Source organism: Mytilus californianus, unplaced genomic scaffold, assembly GCF_021869535.1.
Source record: "Mytilus californianus isolate M0D057914Y unplaced genomic scaffold, xbMytCali1.0.p SCAF_1, whole genome shotgun sequence".
Lineage (NCBI taxonomy): Eukaryota > Metazoa > Mollusca > Bivalvia > Mytilida > Mytilidae > Mytilus > Mytilus californianus.
The window spans coordinates 108,371,445-108,383,871 of NW_026262581.1; the positions used below are offsets into that span (position 1 = coordinate 108,371,445).

The window sequence follows — 12,427 nt, forward strand, 5'->3', positions numbered from 1 at the left end:
CAAATATGTTGTTGTCCCCGCAGATAAAGCCCCAAACAACATCGTTTTTGTGTGTAAATATCATTACATAATCTGCTTGATAAATGAATTAGGTATTGACAATTCACTTTGAAACTCAACATATACCCTCACGACACTTACCAAAGAGGAAATCCTGGATAATCATAGGTCTGTTCTATGTTCCTTTGGAATTTCAACCAAAGATGAAGAACTGGACCTTCCATCACTGTATTGGATACCTAAACTACATAAGTGTCCTTACAAACAACGGTATATTGCTGGGTCTTCCAAGTGCTCCACGAAACCTCTTTCTAAATTATTAACATCTATTTTATCAGCAATCAAAGCCGGGCTCCAAAGTTATTGTGAAACTGCCTATTCTAGAGGTGGCGTGAATCAGATGTGGATACTAAAAAAATCCAAAGATCTTTTAGAGTACATACAATCTAAGACTCTCTCATCTTGCAATAGTATTAAAACATTTGACTTTTTTACATTTTACACAAGTATTCCCCATTCCAAACTAAAAGACAAATTGAAAGAGTTGGTATTACTTTGTTTCATTAAAAAGAATGGCGAACGTAGATACAAGTATCTTGTCTTGGGGAGGAATAAATCCTACTTTGATTGATTGATTTTTTGATTTTTGATGTTTTAACACCACTTTTAAGCACCGCTTCTTTGGCTATTTCGTGGCGGCCAGTTTTTATTGGTGGAGGAAGCCGGAGTGCCCGGAGAAAACCACCGACCTTCGATAGGAAAACTGGCAATCCTAGTCAATTAAGATTGGAGTCGAGTGCACCCGCACGAGCGGGGTTCGAACTCACAACCTCAGTGTTGACTGGCTAGTGATTACAGTAGTAACTACTTAGACCACTCGGCCACCGAGGCCCCAATCCTACTTTGTAAAGAATCACTCTGATTCAAACAAAAAATTCTCTGAAACTGACATTATCAAGATGCTTGATTTCTTGATTGACAACATATTTGTTACGTTTGGAGGACGCGTTTTTCAACAGACTGTCGGAATTCCAATGAGAACCAATTGTGCCCCTCTTCTTGCCGACTTGTTTCTTTATTATTATGAGGCTGACTTCATACAGGAACTTCTTAGGAAGAAAGATAAAAAGTTAGCAATATCCTTTAACTTTAGTTCCGCTATATAGATGATGTTCTCTCACTAAATAATACAAAATTTGGTGACTATGTTGAACGAATCTATCCCATCGAACTAGAGATAAAGGATACTACAGATACAGTTAAGTCTGCCTCATATCTTGACTTACATCTAGAATTTGACAATGAGGGTCGGTTGAAAACAAAACTTTACGACAAAAGAGATGATTTCAGCTTCCCAATTTTGAACTTTCCATTTCTATGTAGCAACATTACAGCAGCGCCTGCATACGGAGTATATATCTCCCAATTGATACGATATTCCCGGGCTTGTATTTCCTATCATGATTTCCTTGATAGAGGATTGCTGCTCACAAGGAAGCTATTAAACCAAGAGTTCCAAATGGTGAAGTTGAAATCATCCCTTCGTAAATTTTACGGACTCCATCACGAGTTGGTTGACCGTTATGGAATAACCGTTTCACAGATGATATCGGATATGTTCCTTATGTCGTAACTAAAATACCCTTCCCTTTTCAAGAATGTGACCTACCGAATTAGACTATTTACCGGATTTGTAATAACATAAGCAACACGACGGGTGCCACATGTGCAGCAGGATCTGCTTACCCTTCCGGAGCACCTGAGATCACCCCCAGTTTTTGGTGGGGTTGGTGTTGCTTAGTCTTTAGTTTTCTATGTTGTGTCATCTGTACTATTATTTGTCTGTTTGTCTTTTTATTTTTGGCCATGGCGTTGTCAGTTTGTTTTCGATCTATGAGTTTGACTGTCCCTCTGGTATCTTTCGTCCCTCTTTTACAGTGGAACCTTAAAGAAAGCGTGACAGGGGCAGACCAATATACACCTGGAGACGAAATGTTGCAGCAGAGAAAGAGAAAGAAGGGTACAAGTGGCATGATCTGGAAAGGCTAGCAAAAAAAAACAGAACAAGGCCAAGGAATATCGTTAGTGGCCTATGCTCCACCAAGGGGCAACAGGATGAAGCAAGATGCAAATAAAAATATCTTTTAAACTGACATTGTTAAGATGCTTGATTACTTGCTTGATAGCATATGTGTTGCGTTTGGAGGACGTGTTTTTCAACAAACAATCATCATTCTTAGGGAGCTACCATTTGATTTTTATGGGGGGCTAGGATGAAATTTGAAAAAAAAGGCAGGACAGGAGTTTTGAGTAAAAAAAAAAGGCAGGATGAGCAACTTGGCAAAAAAAAAAGGCAGGATGACAATTTATGTAAAAAAAGTCAGGATAAACTAATAAAAAAAAAAAGACAGGACCGAATAGAGTGAAAAATAAAAAGGCAGGACAGAGATTACAACTAAAAAAAAATGCAGGACAAAATTTTTCATCCTAGCCCCCCATAAAAATCAAATGGTAGCTCCCTTACGGGAACCAACTGTGCTCCTCTTTTTGTCGAAATGTATCTTTATTCAATTGAAGCAGACCTCATACAAGGACTTCTTAGGAAGATTAACACAAGCCTGCATTATGGTATCTCCTCCAATTTCGCGTTTAGCTATAGATGATGTCTTCTCACAAAAAAAAGTTTGGTGACTATGTTCCATCTATCAAATATAACTTGAAATAAAGGATACTACTGCACACACAGTTAAATCTGATTCATATATAGAAATTGTCAACAAGGGTCAGTTGTGAACAAAACTTTACGACAACAGGAATGATTCTAGCTTCCCAAAATCAAAATTTTCAGTTCTCTGCAACAACATTCATAATGCAGTTAGTCTTCTTTGAATATCTCTTTGGTATCTTTCGCCTCTCTTATATGGTGCACATGTTTGTTTGACAGATTTAACTTCATTTTGTATTGTGTTCATGTATGTGTGTATAGATTTATCTAACCTTTGTATTGTGTTCATTTATCTGACTTTTACTTCTCAAGTTTTCATGGTTCATTAGTACTGTTAAATCAATGTCAAATAAAAAGATAGACGTGATTTTTCTTTTTCATTTATACACAACATTTAAAGAATCAGTCAATCAGTACACATCCATTGGATTTAGTATAAAAACGAAGAAAGGTATGACTGTTTGCGATGCCCAAACATAAATATCGACAGGATGTAAGACCACTAGTGTTCATAGTTGTAAAACTGGGTATGCTATTAAAATTTCTCAAATTTAAAAATTTTAAAAACATGCAATTTTTTCAGTCACATTATATGTGAATTTTCCAGACAAAATCCCTTTGTTAAGCACACAGACCATATTGTTTGGGGTTTTGTCTGCGGGGACAATAACATGTTTGAATCCGGAATGCATGTCTACAACACGGCTCAACTTCCGAAGCAAGGTTGTCGGCTCTCCGACCTTTCCCGAAGTCCAATCGTGATTGCCGAGTTTATGAGCTTCGGTCCTTGCTTGGAAGTTGCAACACGGCTATGAATTATTCTAAATACTAAGGATTTTCTTATCCCAGACATATAACCTTAGCCGTATTTGGCACGACTTTTTGGAACTTTTGGTCCACAGTGCTCTTCAACTTTGTACTTGTTTTGGCTTTCGTACTTTTTTTACTTTTTTTTTTTCGTCACTGGTTAGTCTTGTGTGGACGAAACGCGCGTCTTGCGTATTAATTTTATACCTGGTACCTTTTGTTAGCTATTATTCGTATGTTTCTCTGTCCTATATGTTATCCCATTTATTTGTATTGTATTCCTGTCATGTTATGTTGTCATTTTAAAGTTATATTTAACATTGCCATAAAAGCGGGAGGTTTGGCTAGCCACAAAACCAGGTTCAACCCACCATTTTTTTCTTAAAATGTCCTGTACCAAGTCAGGAAAATGGCCATTGTTATATTACAGTTCGTTTCTGTGTGTGTTACATTTTAATGTTGTGTTTCTGTTGTGTCGTAGTTCTCCTCTTATATTTGATGTGTTTCCCTCGGTTTTAGTTTGTAACCCGGATTTATTTTTTTCTCAATCGATTTATGAATTTCGAACAGCGGTATACTACTGTTGCCTTTGTCTATGAGGAAAAGAAAATGAAAACTCTAAAACAGACACTTAAAAGAACTTATCGGAAAATTCGATGGTTCAGAAAAAAAGATGACGGTAGATGTTTAAGCAGCATAACTTGCTTTGGCACATGTTGTTATTTGTATCAACACTTTAAGGCGAAAACTGAAAGTAACGTCATATCCGCCATCATCAAAGTGAAACAACACGTGAAACTTGGAAACCTGTCTGTAAGCAGCTGTTTAAAATGAAGGGAACTGATATATGCCGCCGTTTTTATATTCATCCTTGATTATTTATTCCCCATTGCGATGTAACAGCAGATTTTTTTTTCAGATCCTTCATGATTGATAACCATTTTGTCAAAATACTTAACGTGATGGTACCCAAATTGCACCTATTTTGACAGTTTTTTCACCTACGTTTTTTAACGATCCAGACAAAAGTTACCATTCTGTGTTTATTTTGTAGATGTATCCTTTTTTGCTGTACAGTTACACCAATTTAATTTTGAATCCATAGTAAATCATAGAAAAATGGGTTTGAACCGACCTCCAAACGATCCATGATTCAGTAATGAGGAGTACCCAAATTGCAACCATGCTTTAATTCACATCCTTAAAAATCGAATAACAGTTGTTTTGTTTTATTTCTTCAAGTATTTAGAACAATTTGACATTAGTCCATGCTTAGTATTCATTTTTTAAGAAATAGATGCTTGTAACATATTTTATTTGCTCATTTTTAAAAGATGACTTTTTGTGAACGTTCAGTAGATTTTACTTTTTCCAGTGTGCTTCATCTGTTGAAATATATACTGTGAACGTTTTTTGTATATATGAATATAGTTACCAATGTTAAAAGACGTCTATAATGTCAAATCATAAAAATACAAATTATTTAGTCTCAAAGAAAACTTGTAAGATTTTCACAGCTATTTTTGTTGAATAGGTGCAATTTGGGTACTGTGACGTTACCTCTGTATTCAGTGGAATATAACAGGATACATCACAAGGAACTTGGAATCTTAATGTAACGACGTAATACAAGCTTAAAAAATTAATTTGTTTAAAAAAAAACAAACATTCATCTAACTTTTCTTTTGATACCCAGGCCAATGACCATTCAGGAACACTGATCTGTTTATTTGATCTTTTACCGGGCAAGCTTTAACACAAATTCAATTTACCTGCTTAGTCAATTTATTTTATTTATTAATGCTATTTAAAGGGCAAGTCAATTCAAGAACAAAATTGCCCCTTTTGACTAGTTGGATGCACCATTTTATGTTTACCCCCTGTGACATTGTGTGAAGAAGAGCAAAGTCAACTTGTAAATGTTTATTTGTTATGCCTAACAGAAGTTCCACTGGAAATATTGTCATAAACAATGCCACAATATCTGTTCCTGTTGGAACAAATATTCTATAATCTTTTTTAATATTCCGCTAGGAACAAATATTGTTCATGTTGTTCCAGAGGAAATATTATTACAGAATATTTCTTCCATTTGGAACTACTTTATAAAGAATCTTCTATATCATGAAAAAGTCGGTATCAAAATAATGTGTCTTATTGGGTGAATGCACCTTACCTGCCAGAAGTCTGTATGCTTTGTGATTTGTGTTTGGTACTGTTTTTGCTTAAAAGCTAGATATACTCTCTCCTCCAGATATACCTTTGCTAGTTAAATTAAATACCAGAATTTGTTTCGTTTTATTTCCTGGCACTAAAGTACCGTGAGGAATTCATATGGTCCAATGAATTTTATCCACCAAGTAGAAAGTATCTGAAACATCAGATTAGATCCATGCTCATTGTACTAGTAATTCCCTTATCCTATGCCTCATTCATTTACATGTATAGCTGATTATTCAACAGAAATATATTTGCATTCTTTTTGCATTTAGTTTAGATAATAAGTAAATGGAGCCAGAGACAAAGAAAGCCAGACTTGAAAGTGGTCCACCTGAAACTGATGCTATCACAAACCCTATATGTAGGGTGGATAATCAATATGATGATATATCATGTGACAGTAGTCCAGTAACCAAGGAAACAGATAATAAAGAAGTCAGTTGTTCAAATAGTTGGACAGAAGATGTCAAGTTTGTTAAAGAAACAGACGTAGGCATACTCTGTTATATTAATGATTTACCTGGCTGCCATGGAGTCATTAAACAAAGGTAAGTTCCCCAAAAAATAATTTTATAGCCCCAACTCCTTTGTATAAAAAAGGAAAAATATTTGATAGGGAATGACTATTGTTTCACATGCAGTATATATGTATGACTCTAAACTGCAATGGTACTACCAAACGAGATGGTCATGCTGAAGTGCCATGGTTTGAAACTGAAGTGCATTTTTTATCTCGCCAAGGTGCGATGGGGCATTGTGACGCTATCTTGTTGATAGCTACACCGAAGTGCGTTGGTGGTAATGCTGAAGTGTGATGGACTACACAAACTTAATTGTCAATGTTTTCATAATCATATGTCGATGTAGAAGTCAATTTGTTTGTTGAAAGCTGATAAAGTGTTTCAGATTTTTTAGTAAATAGTTGACAGTATGCTGCAAAATTAATTAGGAAGAATTTCAGATCTCTCATTTAGTATGCAACTTTAAATAAGGAAATACATAGTATGAAATATATTGTATTTCAAATGTTGCAGATGATATTCAAACAGTATATGATAATGACATAATCCTAATTTGTATGGTAAGCAGGCTTATTATAGGATGGTACAAATTCTCTTATTTCAACCATACACATGCATATCATCAATACCGAAATACCATAAATGTTTTATGGACAATAATGAATGCAAATTTATATACTGACTAATAACAAAATCTACTTCTCATAATATTTACAGATTTTAAACTAGCCAACACGCTTAAAAACAGGGGGAGACCATCACACTTCAGCATGACCATTGCACTTCAGCGTCCCAATCAAAACTCCAAGTCCAACATATATGTATAAATTTCTCATATTAAGTAAAGTACTGATTTATTTATCATGTTGCTTCAGTCTTTTGGTAAAGTGAATTAGGTAGAAGACTTGAATTTAATACATTACCATTTCAACTTTTGTTGCTAGACTTTTATGTTTCATGAGTAATTCTGATTAAATGTAATATGTAAGAAAAAAATATAAAAAGGTGTGATTAGCCAGGCTTATTGCTATTGGGATTAAAACAAGGAATTATTTGAAACTTGAAAAATGTTGAAATCTGGAACATTTAGTTTATCTAGTTAAGATCATTTGTTGCCTTTATTAACCTAATTAAGGATCAGTGAGTTTTGTATTTACTTCTATGTTGACCAATTGAAGACCCTAGCTTTGCATGCATGGCTTAGCCTACTTAGTTGGTTAGTTTATAGACCAGAAACTGTAGTAATTTCCTGTTTACAAGATTATTCCTGTTTGAAGGAGTTTGAATAAATTTTATAGGGTTGCATGGAGAGTGGTCATTATATTGTTGATACTCGGAACAGATCTAGGCACTTTAAAACCTTTATTTTAGATGGGTCATACAATTTTTACTCTCCATCAAATTTGGGTATGATGTTTTAACTAAAGTTCATCTTTATAAGAGCTTTAAGGATTATGCATCAAGGGACAAATTCATACTTTTACATGGTACTAATAGAATCAAATTACTTTGTCAACATATTGTAATTAAATCATCATGAATAGATAGCCCTTTATCTATGTACAATGTAAGATCCAATAAATATTATGTTCATTGTTAAGTTAAAATATTTGCAAAACTAAAAGCTTTAAGATTAATAATAATATTATAAACATTAGTATTGTGTTATAGTGAAATGAAGGAGTAAGATAATCAATTGATTGATTGTTAGTGTTTAACACCACTTTCTACACACTTGGCTATATCATGGCAGCCAGTTTTTATTGGTGGAAGAAGCCGGAGTGCCTAGAGAGAACCAAGTACCATTTGCAGGAAAACTGGAAAACTTAGTCTATTAAAATTTTAGTTAACCACATTAATGGGTTTTATAGAACAAAAATATTTACAAAACAATTAGTTCGAGACAAAGGAGTAAGTTCGTTAAGGGCCATATTTGGCCCCGATTATAAAGTTCAATGTTACAAGATAAAAAATGTTTTAAGTTGACTTAAAGACATGTGAGGAAGTTAAATAGAACTATTTTTGTCAAAGTTTTATTCTAAAGCGTTTATTTTTACATCCCAAATAGGTCAAAATTAGAGATTTTGGTGAAATTTAACAAAATCCGTCAGATTTCAGCCAAATTTAGGACCAGGAAACATAGAGCGCAGGTGTCGACAAACTAAATATTCAAGTTAGACATGTAAAATGTCATTACAAACATTATTTTTAAAGATCTTTTTTGTCAACGTATGCGCTCTATGTTTCCTGTCCAATAATCAATGGAAATTTACCCATTTTCATTGATTTTTCTTGGAAAATCAAAATGAATACTACAAATGTATTTGTGATGTCATGAATAAAACGCAGGAACGTAAATTTTCAACAAAAAGGCTTATTTCCTATCTAGTCACAGTATTAGCTATGATTCAGTGTGATATTGGTCAATAAATCATAATTTGAAATATAAGCTAAAAAAGGGTGCCATTTTAAGGCCTTATCGAACCTATTCCTTTACTTTTCCAGTACATAAATACAGGGATTTTACTAGATAGATCTTGTGTCTGTTTATAGATTCTATTTATTTCAGTTTTAGCCCTTATGTCATATACATGTAGTTCATTAGTTATTATTTGTTAAATTTGTTGAATTTACAGGTACTCCGATTTTATTGTGAATGAAGTGGATGTGAATGGTAAAGTGGTGGAATTAACAAAACTAGAAGTGGATAAAATATCTGAAGAAAAGGTACAGGTAAGTTTGTTTTATACCGTTAATTTCTTATATCTGTATCAAACGAATATTTAGGGTTTCTGAAAGTGTCATGAGTGGATAAACCAACTGAATTAAAAACCTTTGGGCTTCCATTGAAAAGAAGTCTTTGATTATCTATATTCCTTTGAGGCACAAAATTATGACTATTTTACTCTTTGTACTCTTTGTACTGAACAACTACATGGCTTTTCCAATCAGACATTTTCTTATTGCAAAAAATGGAAAAAAATACGGTCAGAATATTCTTGATAATATTAATGTTGATTTTTGTCGAGCCTTCGACTTTAGTTTAGTCGAAAAAGCGAGACATAGCGATCCTACATTCCGTCGGCTTCGTCATAGTCGGCGGCGTCCACAAATATTCACTCTGTGGTTAAAGTTTTTGAAATTTTAATAACTTTCTTAAACTATCCTGGATTTCTACCAAACTTGGACAGAAGCTTGTTTATGATCATAAGATAGTATCCAGAAGTAAATTTTGTAAAAATAAAATTCCATTTTTTCCGTATTTTACTTATAAATGGACTTAGTTTTTCTGCCGGGAAATATTACATTCACTCTGTGGTTAAAGTTTTAAAAATTTAATAACTTTCTTAAACTATCCTGGGTTTGTACCAAACTTGGACAGAAGCTTGTTTATGATCATAAGATAGTATCTAGAAGTAAATTTTGTAAAAAAATAAATCCATTTTTTCCTTATTTTACTTTTAAATGGACTTAGATTTTCTGCCAGGAAACAACACATTCACTCTGTGGTTAAAGTTTTTAAAATTTCAATAACTTTCTTATACTATTTTGGATTTGTACCAAACTTGGACAGAAGCTTGTTTATGATCAAAAGCTAGTATCTAGAAGAAAATTTTGTAAAAAAATTAAATCCATTTTTTACGTATTTTACTTTTAAATGGACTTAGATTTTCTGCCAGGAAACAACATATTCACTCTGTGGTTAAAGTTTTAAAAATTTTAATAACTTTCTTATACTATTTTGGATTTGTACCAAACTTGGACAGAAGCTTGTTTATGATCAAATGCTAGTATCTAGAAGTTCCAGTTTACATTACATTCAGTCTGCAGTTAAAGTTTTTAAACATTTATTAGATTCATAAACTATCCTGGATTTTTACCAAACTTGGACTGAATCTTCTTACAGTCAAAAGATAGTATCAAGAGGAATATTTTTATTGATTTACTTCCTCATTTTTGTTTAGCCTGCGATTAACAGAAAAAGTAGGCGAGACACTGGGTTCCGTTGAACCCTTACAAATTTTTTTTATTAGTATACAGTCAAGTAATTGCTATTCTGATGGTGGCTAATTTTGCACCCCATTCACAGTTCCCCCTACAGTTTAGTGAACGAATTTTGGTGAAACTTTCAAAAATCAACTTTTTCAATTGAAATTTAAGCTTTTTTATTTACTTTGATGTGTATAATTCCTGGGGTTTCCACAGAAAAGCATGGAATTTTCAAGTAATTGCTATTCTGATGGTGGCTAATTTTGCACCCCATTCACAATTCCCCCTACAGTTTAGTGAACAAATTTTGGTGAAACTTTCAAGAATCATCTTTTTCAAATGAAATTTAAACTTTTTTATTTACTTTGATGTGTATGATTCCTGGGGTTTCCACAGAAAAGCATGGAATTTTCATCATTTCCATCAGAATAGCAATTACTTGACTGTATCCTAATCTTTTAATTTGTTTATGTTTAGGTAGCAGAGAAAGTAGAATAGGTACCTCCCTTTTTAGAACTATTTTGCTTTTACTTAAAAAAAACTGATTTGCTGTATTTTGCTTAGTGAATTATCAATTTGAATGTTTGCTTAGTGAATTATCAATTTGAATGTTTGCTTAGTGAATTATCAATTTGAATTTTCCATGATATTGTGAATAATTGAATTTATTCCTCTATAGGATGAAGAAGAGGAAAGTTTTAAGTTACCAGAAGATGTAATGAAGAAATTGTTAGCATTATCCTCTGAATCAGAATCTGAGATGGCACCTGCTTTTATAAATATGGAAGTAAGTAAAAGTGTTTATATAGACGTAGACAGATGTACAACACACAAAACAAATGATTCTGGTCACGTTTTTAAAAAGGAAACAAAATGTTTATAGTTAATTGCTAACCACCTCTTAAAATGCTCCACTTTGTATTTTTGAAATAGAGTTGGAATAAATGAATTTACTTAGCAATTATATTTCAATGCTAAAGAAAATCATTCAAAATGACTAAAATGCAATAACTAAAGTTCTACGTTATCCATTCATTGAACAGAGGCTGTTTAAAAGATTATTCAATGCTCATATTTTAATGTTTTCATGGTTTATTGGCAATTATAACAAAGTTTATGTAGAATTGTAGCCTTGGGTGTTAGTTTGGCTGCCACAAATGATTTCAATTCTTATTTGACAATTTTGAACACTTTTGCGTCAGAAGTGTCCTTTTAAGATGTTAGCAAGGAAGACATTTTGATTTTGATGAAGTGAAAACTATTTAGCAAACCAATTATCTTGTTTAGTAGGTGTACAAATGCATATATACTTTCTTTTAAGTTTAATAATAATGTCACACACATGTAGCCCATGTTTTGTTTGAATAAGAACATTGCTTAGTTTAAAAAGCTAAAGAAGAGCCTCAAATAAAAAAACAGTGAATAAAAGGGAGAATTAGAATGGTTGAGTCTGAAGGGAGTTTAAAAGTAGAACATGACCATGGCAATATATAAAGTATTTGACTTTTCTTTTCTCTAGTCCATGGATGACAAGGAACTTAGAACCAAGTACCATCAAACAATTAAATCTAAGTTTCCTGGTTTAGATAGTTCTACTGTTACCCAAGATGACAAAAAAGTCATTAAAGTTGTCAAGAAGGCTAATACTAAGAGTAAGTTTGATAAAAAGAAAGTTTATAATACAGATTCCAAAAATACATAGATTGTTGTTTTTATATGCCCGTTTACGGGACGTATTATGGTATACTGTTGTCCGTCCATCTGTCTGTCCGTCCATCTGTCCGTCGTCAACATGTCAGACATTAACTCAAAAATGCTTTAACCAATGTGCATAAAACTTTGATGAATTGTTTATATCTATTGACGTGAGCTCCCTTTCGTTTTTTATAAAATTTAGATTTTACGTTTCCGAGTTATGGGATTTTATTCATTAAAAAAAGGGGGATTTTCCGGTTTTCGGACAATAAGTCAAGAATTCTTTCACCAACTTGCAAGAAATTGTGGTGAATGGTATATATCTATTGACATGAGCTCCCTTTCGATTTTTATAAATTTTAGATTTTATGCTTCCGAGTTACAGGGTTTTATTCATAAAAAAAGGGGGGATTTTTCAGTTTTCGGACAAAAACTCAGAAATGCTTTCAGCAATTCTTAAGAAACTTTA

The 12,427-nt window shown here is 33.1% G+C and overlaps 1 protein-coding gene across 1 annotated transcript in view; it reads left to right on the top strand.

The window, feature by feature from the left end:
* Positions 1 to 4,264: 4,264 nt before the first annotated feature.
* LOC127729959 (pseudouridylate synthase 7 homolog) overlaps positions 4,265 to 12,427 on the top strand; it is a 39,422-nt gene continuing 31,259 nt past the window's right edge. Inside the window, exons 1-5 of the mRNA XM_052237958.1 lie at positions 4,265 to 4,345; positions 6,025 to 6,300; positions 8,910 to 9,006; positions 10,943 to 11,050; positions 11,783 to 11,915. Of these exons, the coding sequence (XP_052093918.1) occupies positions 6,041 to 6,300; positions 8,910 to 9,006; positions 10,943 to 11,050; positions 11,783 to 11,915 (598 nt within the window). The 5' untranslated portion in view covers positions 4,265 to 4,345; positions 6,025 to 6,040. The remainder of the gene's footprint in view (positions 4,346 to 6,024; positions 6,301 to 8,909; positions 9,007 to 10,942; positions 11,051 to 11,782; positions 11,916 to 12,427) is intronic.